We start from the raw sequence: 19,306 nt of genomic DNA, 5'->3' as shown, positions 1-19,306 counted from the left end.
ATATCTCAATAGCTATCTGTGGCACAGCATCACCCTCTAAGCTATCTGCGGCACTGCATCACCCTCTAAGCTATCCGCGGAACAGCATCACCCTCTAAGCTATCTGTGGCACAGCATCACCCTCTAGGCTATCTGTGGCACTGCATCACCCTCTAGGCTATCTGCTGCACCACAGCATCACTCTTTAAGCTATCTGTGGCACAGCTTCACCCACTAAGCTATTTGTGACACAGAATCACTCTCTAAGCTATCTGCGGCACATCATCACCCTACAAGCTATCTGTGGAACAGCATCACCCTCTAAGCTATCTGTAGCACAGCATCAACCTATAAGCTATCTGCGGCAAAGCATTGCCCTTTAAGCTATCAGTGGCACAGCATCACCCTCTATGCTATCTGCGGCACATCATCACCCTCTAAACTATCTGCGGCACAGCATCACCCTCGAAGCTATCTGTGGCACTGCATCACCCTCTAAGCTATCTGCGGCACAGCATCACCCTCTAAGCTATCTGCAGCACAGCATCACCCTCTAAGCTATCTGCGGCACATCATCACCCTACAAGCTATCTGTGGAACAGCATCACCCTCTAAGCTATCTGTAGCACAGCATCAACCTATAAGCTATCTGCGGCAAAGCATTGCCCTTTAAGCTATCAGTGGCACAGCATCACCCTCTATGCTATCTGCGGCACATCATCACCCTCTAAACTATCTGCGGCACAGCATCACCCTCGAAGCTATCTGTGGCACTGCATCACCCTCTAAGCTATCTGCGGCACAGCATCACCCTCTAAGCTATCTGCAGCACAGCATCACCCTCTAAGCTATCTGCGGCACAGCATCACCCTCAAAGCTATCTGCGGCACTGCATCATCCTCTAAGCTATCTGCGGCACAGCATCATCCTCTAAGCTATCTGTGGCACAGCATCACCCTCTAGGCTATCTGCGGCACTGCATCACCCTCTTGGCTATCTGCTGCACCACAGCATCACTCTTTAAGCTATCTGTGGCACAGCTTCACCCTCTAAGCTATTTGTGACACAGCATCACTCTCTAGGCTATCTGCGGCACTGCATCACCCTGTAGGCTATCTGCTGCACCACATCACTCTTTAAGCTATCTGTGGAACAGCATCACCCTCTAAGCTATTGGTAGCACAGCATCATTCTATAAGCTATCTGCGGCACAGCATCGCCCTTTAAGCTATCTGTGGCACAGCATCATCCTCTATGCTATCTGCGGCACAGCATCACCCTCTAAGCTATCTGCAGTACTGCATCACTCTCTGAGCTATCTGCAGCACAGCATCACCCTCTAAGCTATCTGTGGCACAGCATCACTCTCTAAGCTTTCTGCAGCACAGCATCACCCTCTAAGATATCTGTGGCACAGCATCCCCCTCTAAGCTATCTGTGGCACAGCATCACCGTCTAAGCTGTCTGGGATACAGCATCACCCTCTAAGCTATCTGCAGCACAGCATCACCCTCTAAGCTATCTGCGGCACAGCATCACCCTCGAAGCTTTCTGCCACACAGCATCACCCTCTAAGCTATCTGCGGCACAGCATCACCCTCTAAGCTATCTGTGGCAAAGCATCACTCTCTAAGCTTTCTGCATCACAGCATCACCCTCTAAGATATCTGTGGCACAGCATCCCCCTCTAAGCTATCTGTGGCACAGCATCACCGTCTAAGCTGTCTGGGATACAGCATCACCCTCTAAGCTATCTGCAGCACAGCATCACCCTCTAAGCTATCTGCGGCACAGCATCACCCTCGAAGCTTTCTGCCACACAGCATCACCCTCTAAGCTATCTGCGGCACAGCATCACCCTCTAAGCTATCTGTGGCACAGCATCACCCTCTAAGCTATCTGCAGCACAGCATCACCCTCTAAGCTATCTGCGGCACAGCATCACCCTCGAAGCTTTCTGCCACACAGCATCACCCTCTAAGCTATCTGCGGCACAGCATCACCCTCTAAGCTATCTGTGGCACAGCATCACCCTCTAAGCTATCTGCGGCACAGCATCACCCTCTAAGCTATCTGCGGCACAGCATCACCCTCTAAGCTATCTGCGGCACAGCATCACCCTCTAAACTATCTGCGGCACAGCATCACCCTGGAAGCTTTCTGCCACACAGCATCACCCTCTAAGCTATCTGCGGCACAGCATCACCCTCTAAGCTATCTGTGGCACAGCATCACCCTCTAAGCTATCTGCGGCACAGCATCACCCTCTAAGCTTTCTGCAGCACAGCATCACCCTCTAAGCTATCTGTGGCACACCACCAGAAAGCATCGGAGGCAGAACCTCTTTCTGCGATTGCACAATGATGCTGTTCGGAATCTCTGAGACTCAAGTGAATCCATCACTTCTCTAGATTGCCAATGAGTGGGCCGCCTTCTGGTACCTCATCATCATCAAACCTCGAATTGATCATTGCAATTCGTAAAAGTGCATATTATATCTTAACAATTGGCTAAAAGAAAAGGTAAACGAGAATCAGTTACAAAAAGGTTACATGCACATGTAGTGACTAGCACAAGGCATCTGTTGACATTTGTCCAAGTCGGACAGCTTTTCTCAAACAATTATTCAACCGTCTAGAGAAGCCTAATTCTTTACATCAAATCAGATAGTTGAAAGCCAGCGCACACTGTCTTACATTAATACAATTTAAAACCGCAATCAAGTATTGTGCAGGCAAGGTGGCTTAGTTTGGGCACACCTATACAAAGAAGAGGATTGTCGCTATTTTATCGGGGCGCAAGGGGACCAGGCATTAGGTCGTTTTGCAGGATTTTTCCAAGAGACAAGCCTAGTATTTAAAGACAATACGTTATAAACGAACAGGGGATCTATCCGTAGCCTCCTGGAATGCTGCCCCTGTGGAAAAACCCTACAGCCCCTTGCAAGTCTCCAGGATCCAGCTCACACACAGCGATGCTGCTGTTGCAGGAGACAGGAAAATAAGGGAGGAGCCTGAGATGAGCCCTCCTCCACGGAAGTCACATAGGGAGTTAGAGATGGGTTGGACATGTGTACCACGGATGGCACCACAGACGGAGTTAGAGATGGGTTGGGCATGTGTACCACGGATGGCACCACAGACGGAGTTAGAGATGGGTTGGGCATGTGTACCACGGAGGCACCACAGACGGAGTTAGAGATGGGTTGCACATGTGTACCACGGATGGCACCACAGACGGAGTTAGAGATGGGTTGCACATGTGTACCACGGATGGCACCACAGACGGGGTTAGAGACGGGTTGGACATGTGTACCACGGATGGCACCACAGATGGGGTTAGAGACGGGTTGGACATGTGTACCACGGATGGCACCACAGATGGAGTTAGAGAAGGGTTGGACATGTGTACCACAGATGGCACCACAGAAGGAGTTAGAGATGGGTTGGACATGTGTACCACGGATCGTACCACAGATGGAGTTAGAGATGGGTTGGACATGTGTACCACAGATGGCACCACAGATGAAGTTAGAGATGGGTCAGACATGTGTACCACGGATCGCACTACTGATGGAGTTAGAGATGGGTTGGACATGTGTGCCACGGATGGCACCATTACAGGTGGGTTGGACATGTGCACCATGGATCGTACCACAGATGGAGTTAGAGATGGGTTGCACATGTGTACCACTGATCGCATCACAGATGGAGTTAGAGATGGGTTGGACATGTGTACCACGGATCGCACCACAGATGGAGTTAGAGATGGGTTGGACATGTGTACCACAGATGGCACCACAGATGGAGTTAGAGATGGGTCGGACATGTGTACCACGGATCACACTACTGATGGAGTTAGAGATGGGTTGGACATGTGTGCCACGGATGGCACTATTAGAGGTGGGTTGGACATGTGCACCACAGATCGCACCACAGATGGAGTTAGAGATGGGTTGGACATGTGTACCACGGATGGCACCACAGATGGAGTTAGAGATGGGTCAGACATGTGTACCACAGATCGCACTACTGAAGGAGTTAGAGATGGGTTGGACATGTGTGCCACGGATGGCACCATTAGAGGTGGGTTGGACATGTGCACCACGGATCGTACCACAGATGGAGTTAGAGATGGGTTGCACATGTGTAACACTGATCGCACCACAGATGGAGTTAGAGATGGGTTGGACATGTGTACCACGGATCGCACCACAGATGGAGTTAGAGATGGGTTGCACATGTGTACCACTGATCGCACCACAGATGGAGTTAGAGATGGGTTGGACATGTGTACCACAGATCGCACCACAGATGGAGTTAGAGATGGGTTGGACATGTGTACCACAGATGGCACCACAGATGGAGTTAGAGATGGGTCGGACATGTGTACCACGAATCGCACTACTGATGGAGTTAGAGATGGGTTGGACATGTGTGCCACGGATGGCACTATTAGAGGTGGGTTGGACATGTGCACCACAGATCGCACCACAGATGGAGTTAGAGATGGGTTGGACATGTGTACCACGGATGGCACCACAGATGGAGTTAGAGATGGGTTGGACATGTGTACCACAGATGGCACCACAGATGGAGTTAGAGATGGGTCGGACATGTGTACCACGGATCGCACTACTGATGGAGTTAGAGATGAGTTGGACATGTGTGCCACGGATGGCACTATTAGAGGTGGGTTGGACATGTGCACCACAGATCGCACCACAGATGGAGTTAGAGATGGGTTGCACATGTGTACCACGGATCACACCACAGATGGAGTTAGAGATGGGTCAGACATGTGTACCACAGATCGCACTACTGAAGGAGTTAGAGATGGGTTGGACATGTGTGCCACGGATGGCACCATTAGAGGTGGGTTGGACATGTGCACCATGGATCGTACCACAGATGGAGTTAGAGATGGATTGCACATGTGTAACACTGATCGCACCACAGATGGAGTTAGAGATGAGTTGGACATGTGTGCCACGGATGGCACCATTAGAGGTGGGTTGGACATGTGCACCACGGATCGTACCACAGATGGAGTTCGAGATGGGTTGCAAATGTGTACCACGGATGGCACCACAGATGGAGTTCGAGGTGGGTTGGGCGTGTGTACCACAGATGGCACCACAGATGGAGTTAGAGATGGGTTGCACATGTGTACCACGCATGGCACCACAGATGCAGTTAGAGATGGGTTGCACATGTGTACCACGGGTGGCACCACAGATGGCGTTAGAGATGGGTTGGACATGTGTACCACAGATGGCACCACAGATGGAGTTAGAGATGGGTCGGACATGTGTACCACGGATCGCACTACTGATGGAGTTAGAGATGAGTTGGACATGTGTGCCACGGATGGCACTATTAGAGGTGGGTTGGACATGTGCACCACAGATCGCACCACAGATGGAGTTAGAGATGGGTTGGACATGTGTACCACGGATGGCACCACAGATGGAGTTAGAGATGGGTCAGACATGTGTACCACAGATCGCACTACTGAAGGAGTTAGAGATGGGTTGGACATGTGTGCCACGGATGGCACCATTAGAGGTGGGTTGGACATGTGCACCACGGAGCGTACCACAGATGGAGTTAGAGATGGGTTGCACATGTGTAACACTGATCGCACCACAGATGGAGTTAGAGATGGGTTGGACATGTGTACCACGGATCGCACCACAGATGGAGTTAGAGATGGGTTGGACATGTGTACCACAGATGGCACCACAGATGGAGTTAGAGATGGGTCGGACATGTGTACCACGGATCGCACTACTGATGGAGTTAGAGATGAGTTGGACATGTGTGCCACGGATGGCACTATTAGAGGTGGGTTGGACATGTGCACCACAGATCGCACCACAGATGGAGTTAGAGATGGGTTGCACATGTGTACCACGGATCACACCACAGATGGAGTTATAGATGGGTCAGACATGTGTACCACAGATCGCACTACTGAAGGAGTTAGAGATGGGTTGGACATGTGTGCCACGGATGGCACCATTAGAGGTGGGTTGGACATGTGCACCACGGATCGTACCACAGATGGAGTTAGAGATGGGTTGCACATGTGTAACACTGATCGCACCACAGGTGGAGTTAGAGATGAGTTGGACATGTGTGCCACGGATGGCACCATTAGAGGTGGGTTGGACATGTGCACCACGGATCGTACCACAGATGGAGTTCGAGATGGGTTGCAAATGTGTACCACGGATGGCACCACAGATGGAGTTCGAGGTGGGTTGGGCGTGTGTACCACAGATGGCACCACAAATGGAGTTAGAGATGGGTTGCACATGTGTACCACGCATGGCACCACAGATGCAGTTAGAGATGGGTTGCACATGTGTACCACGGGTGGCACCACAGATGGCGTTAGAGATGGGTTGCACATGTGTACCTCGGGTGGCACCACAGATGGCATTAGAGATGGGTTGCACATATGTACCACGGGTGGCACCACAGATGGCGTTAGAGATGGGTTGAACATGTGTACCACGGATGGCATCACAGATGGCGTTAGAGACGAGTTGGACATGTGTACCACGGACGGCACCACAGATGGAGTTAGAGACGAGTTGGACATGTGTACCACGGACGGCACCACAGATGGAGTTAGAGACGGGTTGGACATGTGTACCACGGATCGCACCACAGATGGAGTTGGAGATGGGTTGGCCATGTGTACCACGGATCGCACCATAGATGGAGTTAGAGATGGGTATGCATGTGTACCACGGATTGCACCACAGATGAGAAGAGAGGGAGTGTTTATTGACAGAAGAGATTAAAATTTCCAGCCACCAGCTCTGCAGACGCCTGTTAATACTCACCTCGAGGTCAATCATATCGCGGGGCAGGGGTGCCTGTGGGTAGGTGGCAGGCTCTTGAATCACAATCTTATCATTTTCCATCTCACTCTCCAGGAAACCTAGAGATAGAAAGAACGCTGTGACGTACTCAACAATGAAGCACTCATTACCACAGAGAGGGGGAAGCTGCGCGGGTCAGGGCTAGAGAGGAAAGGGCCGGAAGAGGCGGGATAGAAAGAGGACGGTAATATTGCGGGATACACAAGATGGAGATTATGAAGCAATGGGAAGGTGGGAACGGGAGAACGATATGAGCAAGATGGAAAGAGAAGGGAGAAAAGTAGCGAGGTGGACAGCAAAGGAAGGCTAAGCGAGTGGGAAGATGAGGGCTTGGGAGAAAGGGTTAAGATAAGAAATGAGGTTTCAGAGCAGCACAGATTTAGAACACAGAACGGCAGAGATGGGGGAGATGGAGAGAGACATAGGTAAAGAGAGAGAGGGAGGGGCAGAAGTAATCTGCGAGAGGCCCAGAGCACTGAACATATGGAGGATATATTCTCTGAGGTTCACAGATTTGAGGGTGCACAGCATGGTGGATCTCCATGAACTCACGCAGGATCCTCTCCATGGCTTCACACCTGCGCACTTCGTTGACGAACCGCCGCTGGAAGCTGTTGACATTCGCATTCAACTGCAGGAGAAAAACATCTGGTTAGAACTGAGATCCATGTACACAGGTGAATAGCAGCTAGGACGTCACAACCACGCCTTTACCTCTCAGTAACATGGTGTATGCCCCTTCAGGCCAAGTTACATGTTGGTGCTTGCCCCCCACTTGCCAAGAGAGCAGGGGTTCTCAGATTTCATCAGGGTGGGTCTCTTTGGCACCCCAGGCCGATGGCCCCCTAGCATTGCCTTATTGTGCAAGCAGTTCAGGCCAATACACATATGTCTAGGGAGGCAGAGTGGAAGGGTTGAGTGATTCTAGCTGGGTGGCGAAGGTGCCATTCTCTAGGCTGTGATACACCGAGCACCGTGATACCAGGGTTGTGCCCCTCCTGCACCTGGCAATGCTACTGATGAGGAAAGGTCTTTCCTACTGGGTGCAACATGGGCTCTGCCACTAGGAATGGCAAGGCCTTCCCAGTCTGGGCAACAGAGGGACTGCAATTGAATAGACAGCCACTGGGGGTAAAAAGGCTCTCTAACTAGGGATTCATGGCTCTGTGCCAGGATGATAACATGATCTGTTCCTTCACCTGGCACTTGTGTGACCCCTCCCATTTGGATAATAACGGGGGCAATGGTACTCTGTGCTTGGGGATAAAAGGGGTGACAATGAGTTCTGACAATGGGGCTATCACAAGATCTGCCACTGCAAGGAAAAAGGTGCTTTGCATCTGGATACAGTATCTTTTGCCTAACACGTGTTCTGCCCTTCACCGTAACACAGGGCCTCTATCACCGAGAATGAAGGCACACTGCCATTTTGGATAACTGTATCTCTGCCACTGGGAATAACTGGGCTCTGCTGCCACTGGGGATAGGACGGACTCCTCCACTGACGATAACGGTTAATCTGGGAATAAAGTGTGCTCTCTGCGGTGCTGGACTGATCTAAGCATTGCAGGGACAAATGTAGCAGGCCAGGGGACGGCAGAATTGAGGAGAATACCCGTGGGTGATTTTCCAGTGAGTTTATGCCGGAATGCTTTGGAAGAACAGGGTGCGAAAGCAGTCTGGGAAGTGTGAGATATTTTGTCCGCTTTCATCATATACCGCAACACTGCAACGCAGTTTCGCTGACTCTATGTATATACACCGGATGCATGGGTGTGACATTTAAAAAGGTCCACCACGAAGAGGTGGACAGCGAGCTACGCTGGTAGCCTAGACTGCACTGATAGAAGCTCTTCTACATTTGGAATACATCATTGGAGCATTTAGGATCCGCTCCACAGTTCGCTTTACCTCCATGAATACAGCCTGGAGAGCTTCTGGCTAAAACACATCTTTCATCGGAATATGTTCTGAAGAAGGTCAGAGTAACCACTAGGCTAACTGGGAAAGCTGTTTATACCGACCGAAACATATGTAGACTTTGTTAACAAGCCTTCTGTGCTACTTAACAGATATACACACTGTTAATCCTTTTTGGGTGTGAAGAATTGAAATACCATTTATGTTTTTTAAGAGGGTCTCATGCAAGAGATTACCCATTTGTGTGTTAAGGTTGATATTGGATGTGTGTGAGTGAGAATGTGTATGGATGGTGGAATGAAATTGATGATGTCAAATTTGGGAGATGTATTGTGATTTTTATGGCAAACAGTATTGGTTTTTCTATGTTTTCGAATACATTTATTTTGTGTATTAACAGTATGTGGTAGCATTATCCTTGCAACCTCATCCTCAAGGTCCATTTATTTTTGGTTATCACTGTATTACTCACCTGGAGGACCTTTGGTGTTACAGGTACCCTCATATTATATATCAATTCACATACAGACAATTGTTTGGACAGAGGAGATTGTTAAGAGCATGAATTAACTCTTCACAATTCAAAAGAAAACGAATATCTTTGCTGGGACATTCTCATGAAAGTTTAGAATTCAAGGGGCGCTTTGCAGAGGAGAAAATATATATTGCCAAGAAAGGATTTAATGTGTTGGAATGGGAGACACAAGCTAGAATGAAAAGCATATTGGATCCATGCAGTAAAGAGCAATTATTAACTCCAGGCCAGAATGTGCAGTTGAAGGATGATTTAGTGAATTCTAAAGATCTTTTTCCTGATGAGCCAAGAAGCCTGAAGGGATCTTTTCATTGAAAAAAATTGAGGAACAATGCTATGCCATGTGTGAGATCCATAATTCTCAGTATTCATAATGAGTTAATAGCACATTTAGATTGCTTGTGCGGGGAATAGAGAATGGAACCTATGCAGTCCTCCTTATAGCATTCACCAATTGTGGTGATGTGCAAGAGGAATGGGACCATCAGTTAATGTGTAGACCTAAGGCATTTGAATGCTTTAGTTTGAGAGGACTGTCAACCATTACAAAACTGAAGATCTCTTTTGGTGAAGGTCGATAATGCAAAGTTATTATCAACTCTGGAATAGAAGGCAGCATACCACCAGATTGTTCTGCACCTGATTGCCTTTGTGACACCTGAGAAAGAGTACCAGTTTAAAAGGATGCCATTCCAATTGGCATCTGCTGTGACCGTTTTTGAAAGGAGGAAAATTTCGTGTGGTGGCATTTCAGGATGATTTGTTGGTTTTTGGTCATACTGTAAATGACCATAGCATGATTCTGGAGAAAGTGCTAACACTCTTAAGGGAGAAGGGCATAACTTTAAAAACAGAGGATGTGTTTTCTGAATGCTCCCTGTGTAGTATTTATGTCATAAAATCTCCGCATATGGGGTGAGGCCAAGGGATGGATTGATTAAGACCATAAATTAGGCACCAACACCAAAGGATAGGGAATGAATTTGATCCTTTTTTGGTTCAAGTGAGTATAATGCCAAGTTTGTGAGGGGGTATGTGACTTAAATTGAAACCTTTGAGAGAATTGTTGTGGAAGGGTGTGAAGTATGAATAGTATGCAAGAAGGGAGAAAGGTTTCTAGGAAATTAAGAATGCCTTGATATCGCACCAGCTTGAAAGGTAATTTGTGAGTGTGAACCATGTGTTGTGACTGTGGATGCTAGTGCATGTGCATTGGGTGCCTTATTGGCACAAATGCTTGCTGAGAACAAATATATCACAGCCTTTGCTTCCCATACCTTGCAGACATTTGAGCAACAACATTCTGTGATTTAGCGGGATGTTCTGGTGTGTGTGCGGGCAGAGCATCATTTGAAGTCGTACTTGTAGGGAACATATTTTACTATATGTACCAATCACAAACCACAGTTGAAGGTGCATGGAGCTGGTGGGACTGGGAAAAGAACAGACAGATTATCTTGTTTAGCTTCAAAGTTACATGAATGTATGTACAGGCTAGAGTATGTACCGCGATCGAGGCATTTTAGGGAAGACTGTTTTCACAGTTGCCTGTTCCTTCGGATGAGGCAGAGGGTGATGAAGGAGATAAGAGGGAGATGGTTTCAGCATTGGGAAATATATGTAATGTCATATCAGGGATGAGTGGAGGAGAACCTTTTTGGAGGATGAGGTGTTGAAATGAGTGATATGTCATGAGAAGTGTTATTGATCCAGGGAAAGATATATGAGAATGAAGATGCAACCATTTATTAAGGTACATGATGAATTGTCCGTGAAGGCACGCATGTTAATGAAGGATCATAGGATGGTGTCTCAAATGAGTGTGAGGGCTAAATTGTTGAACATTACGCCTGAGAGTCATGGTGGGACATCTATGATGAAGAAATATTTTAAGGAGCAATATTGGTGGCCATTAATGGACAAAGAGGTGGAGTGGCTGACGGAATGATGTGTGGTGTTGAGTATAGCTGATACAAGATTGATGTGCAGACATGTATCATTGCAAATCATTGTCCCCCGCTCCCCATGTTCGGTGTATATTGGCATGGGGGTTTGTAGGGGTGTCCTCTGCTTTCTCAATATTGGAGACGGGGGATGGAAAAAAAGGTAAAAGGGACCCTGCAGCATCGGATCCGACCTGCGTTAGAGGGACGGATCTGACGCCGCAGGGTTGAAGCGGATCAGGCGGCGAGGGGGTTGGGGTGGAGGGTGTGGGTGGTGGTGTTTGATCATATGAAAAGTCACCGCATGCAGGCTGTTTTTTTTTGGTCAGTTTGCCGCGGTCACCTTTCATATGGTCAAACACCCCCAAACCCTTTTAGAACTAGTATCTGCAAGACTTCCAGCGTATCTGTGCGCCATCTCTGCTGTCGCACTATTGGTGGAGAAAACAGACTCCCTGGTACAAGGCCATCCTATCACAGTTTCTATTCCCCATGCAGTATTGTCATTATTACTTAAGGGAATGACACAACATGTGTCAAATTCCCAACTTACATGCTATGAGAAGTTCCTCATCTCTGCTGCCAATGTCAACCTGAATAGTTGTTCAGTTCTAAACCCTGTTCAATGTACTTAACCCGGGTACTTAACCCGGAGACTGGAGAGCCCTATGATTCAGGTTTTTGTTGAAAAAATATTGTCTCCCTGGGTTCACCTGTCTGATGTACCGGTGCTCAATCCTGATCTGATTCTGTTTGTGGACGGATTGGTCATTTCTGTGGCGGAAACAGCAGAATTGGGTTCAGGGTATTCTGTATGTACGCCCTATGCTGTACTAGAAACATACCAGTTACTTGTAGCTAAGTCCGTTTAAGGTGCAGAGCTCATGTCTCTCACCCACACATGTGCAGTGGCCCGGGGTAGATCAGTCACAATCTAGAACGATTCCAGGTACACCCATCGGGTGGCACACGACTTTGGAGTTTTGTGGAAGCAGAAAGGGTGTTTTATGTCACAAATAAATGGAAAATATGTGTCATCCTTACTAGGGGCATTGTTACTCCCTGCAGCAGTAGCTACCGTAAAATGTAAAGGCGCATGATTCCCCACAGACATTTAAAGACCATGGAAATGATTTGGCCGATGGTGCAGCTCATTCATCAGCCTTGAGAGTGCCCCTGGCTCCTAATGAATGTCTTGTTTGTGCTGTAGTTCCATAGTCACCTATAACTTCCCAGGCCAGTCTGGCAATACTCCAAGATCAAGCTCCTGAAGCTTAAAAGGTGACCTGGATGCAACGTAAGTATACAGTGGGAGAAGATTCACTGTGGGGTCCCCCTGGTGGCACCCAAGGTATGTCGCCCCTACATAGTCTGTGATGCTCACAGCATTTGCTATTCAGGTAAAAAATGCCATGATTGTACAGTTACAGTGAGATTGGGTGGCTCCTGGGTTAGCCACTATGGCTCAGAATCATTGCGAGAATTGTATTGTATGTCTAACCCAAAATGTTGCCCATGAAGCTGTCTGCATGTCCTGTACCGGAGGGTCCATTTTTACACATGCAAACAGACTTCATACAGCTCCGCACGTGCATGTCATATCTTTGTCTGGTCATGGTGGATGTGTTTTCTTGGTGGGTGGAGGCCTATCCTTGTAGGAAAGCAGAGGTTCATGAAGCTCTGCCCGAACTTGATACAGAGCGCTGCCACCCTCAGCATCCAGGACACTGGCTCCTGGAAAAAGTTCATCAAAGGAAGTCTGCACTCCAGCCGAAGTGGTGTGGTCCCTTTCAGGTTTTGCTTACCACCAACTCAGCAGTAAAGTGCGCCACCATACCGGAATAGGTTCACATGGCACATTGCTGCAAGGGAATCTATGTGATCACTGCGCCGCCTGTAACTGCGCAGACGAAAATGTCGACACCAATTATGGCATGACGCAGTGATCAAATAATTCACTTTACCCACATCCCCGGGCCTACATTTCCTTATCCAAGCCACCCACCCCACTTACCTTTACAGCAGCACACTTCTGTGTGCGCCACCGACTCCCCGCTATCCCTGTGGCATCGGTTCCTCCCACTTACGTGGGTCGGAGCTGACGCAGCGGGGTGCTTTTTTAAAATTCATTCTTTTTACTTTCTTGTCCCCGCTTACCACAATGGTAAGCGGGGGACATCCCTGCAACCCCCGACACCAGTTACTGTGCCCCGCCCGCAGAACTCATAGTTTGCCGGTTCGGAAACAATAGTACCGGCAAGCTTACCAGTGTGGTTATTTCCAGACCGGTAAGCTTGTAATGACCCCCAATGTGTCTCAGCGATGGAGGTGCCATTCAAATATATATCTGAATGCACTTCATTTAAGTAAGCTACATTGCGGCAAATTGTGTCCCGTTATCAACTAGGCAAATATGTTAACATACAGAGCTGTGTCAGTGTGTGTGACATTCGTTATTTGGATATTAAATTCTATTGCAGCCACATATGTTGGGGAAGTGACTGCGCAAGAAGGAGGCTGCCAGGCTTAAGGAACAGGGTTGTATTAGGAAGATGTCCTGACATGTTCATGACTTCTGCACCACTGTGAGACTTCGGGGTATAAAGACAACCGTAAACATGACTCGGGAGAATAGGAACGAAAAATGCACTGCCCGTAATGGTGAATTAAAGAATAAAAGATGTGCACTCTTTATCCACAACCATTCATTAAAAGAGTAATGAAGAAATATTTCACAATTGAGACTGGGCAAAATCATGTATCCAAGCAACATAACCATTTTGGTGCACACTGTGATGAATCTGAGGATGTCGTCCCTTCTCCACTAGGGGGAGACCTTTCCCATGGGGTCAGGACGGTGTATCCACAGTACAATAATCCCCCTGTGGGTGGTGCACTGAGGGAGGATCACATGGGGTGGGAATCCTCCTATGGGAATGGCGACGATCATCACCAGAGAATGTGGTATCTCCCCGCTTCACCACATCCAACTTCCCTTCCAAATCCTCCTGCCCCCTCCCTGGATAGGGCTAATATGTATTTTTGTCAAGTTAGCCAAACTAACCTATTTGATAACACTGAGAGATCAGACCCTCCATGGTACTATGCATGCAGCTTTTAAGTTGATACTGTGACGAAGGAGATGGCCAGGAGTACAAGGATTACTTGCGTGAAGCCAAACGAGAAGACTAGTTTTCTGAGCCCAGCCATTGGCTCAAACAAATACATTAGCCTGAAGAGTGAGTTTCGAAAAAAGCCAGAGTCAAGCTCAAGCTTTAACTAAGGTGTCGCAAAGACGCATGCCAGGAAAAGCCCAGGGACGTCATTTGGGGGTCTACAGAGCACGCAGATGCGATCCCTGAGGTCTCCCTTGCTACCACTCGTCTCCCTTGCTGCCCCATATTCACTTATAGGATTGTTTTGGCGGGTGGGTGGTTGGAGAGTCTCAGAGGCTCCCTGTTGCCTCCCCACATTACAAAGAAAAGATGGCACCACCCAGGGAAGGGCCCCTAGTGACTGGAACAGTGGGCAGGGAATGTGTATTCTTGCCCGCTGTTCCAGCCACCTGATTCGCTGAGCGCCCTTCCTCGTGTGAAAATATTAGGTTAGTGTCAAAGGTATAACTTTATGAGACATTGTCGGAGCATCACACCATGTAAATGATCATTTTGAAAGTTGAGCATATCGACTGGTACAGATGTAAAAAAAACTACCACCATTCCACGAGAGCGCCTGTATTTTCCCATTCACAAAATGCAAACAGAAGTGACACGTTCTTACTAAGCAGGACATCATGGAATTACCAAGACTCAAAGCATATTCCAGAGTTGCCTCTTCTGGGCCATCATGTAAACCATCATGCCGCAAACCTGTAAAAAGTGGTTCCACTGCACTTCATGGTTTTAAATCTTAAGATCAGCCAGCCAACATTATACTTTATGGTGCAACAGTGCATTGTTGCATTTATAATGATTGTGTTCCCTTTTCTTTTCGGGGGACCACTGAGAATCTGTTTCTTGCTTTTCATTTTATAGTTTCATGCAAATCAACTGCATTTGAACGTAGTTATTTTCACTCACCCTGAATGTCTTGCGCTCCACTGCCACCCATAATGACGGCCGTAACTTGGCCCCAATGGTTCCTTCGCCAAAATACATCTCTCTGACACAGAAGTGAGCACCCTTCCCTAGAAAGACCACCATCTACCACTCACCCATCTGGATACCGCGAGAATCCCCACTTCGCACCTCCCTTTGACCTGGGTTCCATCCAAATATGGTCTATGAAAATGGTCACACCTGATTGGTTCACTGACACCTTTATATACCCCACCATTCGTTTTCTTCCCACAGATCACGTTCTTCAAATTAATCAGAACCTTAGATATCCTTGTTCTTACTGCACTAAAATATTGTAAACCCCCTTCCAAACCAACCTCTGGTTTTACTACTAACTTGCTCTCAGGGGCGTTGCTAGGGGGGGGCTAAGGGGGCTATAGCCCCTGATCTTTTGGTTGTAGCCCCGGATAGAATCTCAGGGGCTACAGCCAAAAGACTAGCTAGCCCCGAGTCCCAACAGTTCCGACATCAGCGTAGCCCCAGGTCTTTTCCAGACCTAGCAACTCCCCTGCTTGCTCTTCTAAAAAAAAGTAACAGGTTTATTTCAGGCACACTTCAGGGGGCGCGTCACTGATTTAGTCTGTTCTTAAACACCTCAAATTCACAATGCAGACAAACATTTCCAAAAAGCATTTAGAGTAGAATACACATACATTTCGGAATTCTTTTTATGCTTTTCGAAAGTTGCATTCATAGCATGTTTTTTTCTATACAGAAAATAAGCCTGCAGAGAGGATAAAGGTGGAAGGGCGAGAAGGCGGCCCTGAGGATCCCCGGGAGCTGGAAGGAAAAGGGACAATGTGTAAGTACTTGTTGGAAGAGACTGTGATCAGAAATTAACTACAAGGATAATAACATCCCTAGGCCAGTATGCCCGTTCCCCGTTGGGGGAAAAGAAAAGAAAAAACAATGATGAAGCTGATCCAGGCGGCATGAGGATGGATAACTAGCGGAGAAGATTCAACGTAAGATGAACAGCAAGAGGTATTCCAGAAATCCACAAGGTACGAGCAGAACCGATACATAGATGCCAACCCTCCCAATTTGGACGGGAGATTCCCGATTAATTCATCAAAAATTGTGCTCTTTTTGTACTTTCTCTGTTCTAAAATATTTCTAACCACAAGTCAGTCAAATGGGAACATTCTATTCTCGCAGTTTCTGTAAAAAAAAATCTCCCTCCCAACTCTGTCAAAATATGGGCATGTATGCGGATAGGGGGCATGGCTACACTGGCCATGTGAGAGGCTGGAAGACCCTGGAGCACCCACTGATCCGACGGAACTCTGAACATGCCCTCCGGCAAAATGCATTAAAATGACTTTAAAGAGCAGGACCAGTGATAGGAACGCGAGCGGCACCCAGCGTATCAAGCCCACTCGATAACGAACATCCAAGGCGGCAATAACTGCTGAAATAGAATCGCGGAATCCCCGCGGACGACAATCCAAAATGGCGGCCTAAAAGGAACAAAGGACTCGGGCAGACCAAAACCCTGTTGGGAGAAGCAACAACAACACACGGACTGGAGGCTGATGGAAATAAAAAGTGTGTGCCCGCTGGAAGAATTGAACAGGTCTGTGCCGCGGACGGAAGCCTGCAGGGCATTGACACACATGGAACACCGTCAAGACGTAGCCTGATGGTGAGCGCAATAAAGACCCGAAGGCTGTTGTGCGGCCGCAGCGACGAGGTGTGCCAGTAATCCCCCCTCCGAATAATCGGATGCCACAACAGCTGCAGCGCATAAAGCGCAGCTGCAGGCATGTAATGCTGTCACCAGCAGCGGCAGAACAAGACTTGCCCGGCCCTCCATTGACACTCACGCAGACGGCTTACCACCTGCAGGACGCACCTGGGCAGGCAGACACCCGGGGGCACACAGACAAGCGGAACAAGATAGGGAGGGGGACCCAGCCACGACACGACCTCAGCACCACGAGGATGACGAAATGGATCATGGAAGCATGACACACACGGAGGAAGGCTAAGCGTGCAGACCAACAGCACCACGGGACTCAGATCCAACAATCGGGGGCTCGATCAAGATCAGAGACTCCCCCCCCCAGAAGACAACCTGCCTGGCCGCAATAAGGCACTAGGAGGCAACACCAGCAGTTAAGTCAGCCCACAACCGTGGCAGACCCGCAATATAATCTCCAAGGCAGTAAATGCAAACTAAGAGCCCACCAAACTGCAGGCTGGAAACAAGACCTGCAGTGCAGGGTGCTAAATCAAGGGCTCAACTGTCATAAGAGCACTGTGGCAGATATAGTGGGGACGGAGGCCCCACAACACATACTGCATACCACTACTGGCCCATACCAAGAGGACAAGGCAAACATTGTAAGAAACAGTTAAGAAACTTCTGCAAGCCACAGCGAGAGACTGGACCGATAAACATAGGCAGGCAGGTGCCCCAAGCGAGGAGAGGAGATACACAGAAAGAAACCCAGACCCGGTAACCACTGGCATCTGCCCTCAAGCAAAGCTTCCGGAACAGACGGGCTCCCTAGTGAATTTTACAAAGCATACAGACAGGAAGTGCTCCCCCCGCTACTGGCAATGCTAAACGAGGTTTTTGAGAAAGGGAGACTGCCGGAATCTCTGAGGGAGGCGGTAATCATTCCACTGCTCAAACCAGGCAAGCCAAGCACAGACTGTGGGTCAGACAGACCATTGTCTATACTAAACCAGGACAGTAAAATCCTCACGGCTGTGCTGGCAAATAGACTGAAGAGGGTAATAAACAAACTCACACACCCCGACCAAACCGGATATGTCCCAGGCAGAAGCATATCCGACAACCACAGGAGGCTCCACCATATCATTGAACAAGTGGAGCGCAACCCAAGCGAAATAGCGATAGTCTCACTGGATGCAGTGAAAGCCTTTGACTACGTAAGGGGGCCCTGGTTGGTGGCGGCCCTGAAAGTGTATGGGATGGGACCAAGGTACCTGCGGTGGGGGAAAATGGTATACAGCGCCCCAACGGCCAGGGTCAAAACGGGAGCGTTAATTTCAGAGAAATGGCAACTTAGCAGAGGCACGAGACAGGGCTGTCCATGGTCCCCAATGTTGTACATCCTTGCACTAGAACCATTAGCAATCTATTTGAGACAGCAGTACGAAGAGATAGGAATCCACACTGGGGGGGATCGCACTTGATATCATTGTATGCGGATGATATACTACTATACCTCCGGTACCCAGAGGAAAACTTGCAGTATATCCTGGAGGTGAGGGAGCGCTACGCGACCCTATTGGGCATAGCGGTGAACCCCAACCAATCGTGCATGTTCCCCCTTGCAAGGTACAGAGGAGTCCCACAGGAGAACTTACCCACTTTACAAATTGCCTGGCAGACTGAAACATTTAGATACCAAGGGATTAACATATACCACACAATTGCAGACAAGCGCAAATATAAAACAGAAAGGGCAGTGGAAGGTATCGAGAATAGCATGAGGTTCTGGGCAAAGCTCCCCTTAGCTATGGTGGGAAGGGCGGCCTTGCTCAAGATGGTGGCCCTACCCAGGCTACTACACTTTTTTGCAAATATCCAACATATGATGCCCAAATGTTTTTTGTATTAAACTCCAGAGTCTTTGCAGAGGCTTCCTGTGGCATAACTCCAGGAAAAGAGTGGCCCTATGGAAATTACAGAACGTGTATGATAGAGGGGCCATCAACCTGCCGAACTTCGAGATATATCACCTGGCAGGGCAGCTACAATATGTGTCAAGGAGGCTGTCGGAAGACGAGGCAGCAGAATCCAGATTGCTGAGGAGTGAATGTGACCCCTATTTCCTTAAAGAACTGATATGGTTACCCAAACCAAAGATACATGGGCGATCGAGATTGCTGGAACTGGGCTGGAAGACATGGCAGAAGGCGTGTCGTGCCATGGGACATC

At 48.4% G+C, this 19,306-nt stretch overlaps 1 protein-coding gene across 1 annotated transcript in view; it reads right to left on the bottom strand.

Moving 5' to 3' along the window:
* The window catches only part of LOC138513675 (V-type proton ATPase 116 kDa subunit a 4-like), a 241,387-nt gene that overhangs the window by 177,181 nt on the left and 44,900 nt on the right, over window positions 1-19,306 (bottom strand). The window contains exons 3-4 of the mRNA XM_069628738.1: window positions 7,427-7,505; window positions 6,836-6,933 (exon numbers count right to left, since the gene is read on the bottom strand). Of these exons, the coding sequence (XP_069484839.1) occupies window positions 6,836-6,933; window positions 7,427-7,505 (177 nt within the window). The remainder of the gene's footprint in view (window positions 1-6,835; window positions 6,934-7,426; window positions 7,506-19,306) is intronic.

Source organism: Ambystoma mexicanum, chromosome 12, assembly GCF_040938575.1.
Source record: "Ambystoma mexicanum isolate Mex_15411 chromosome 12, UKY_AmexF1_1, whole genome shotgun sequence".
Lineage (NCBI taxonomy): Eukaryota > Metazoa > Chordata > Amphibia > Caudata > Ambystomatidae > Ambystoma > Ambystoma mexicanum.
This window is presented reverse-complemented; position numbering and strand designations above follow the sequence as displayed.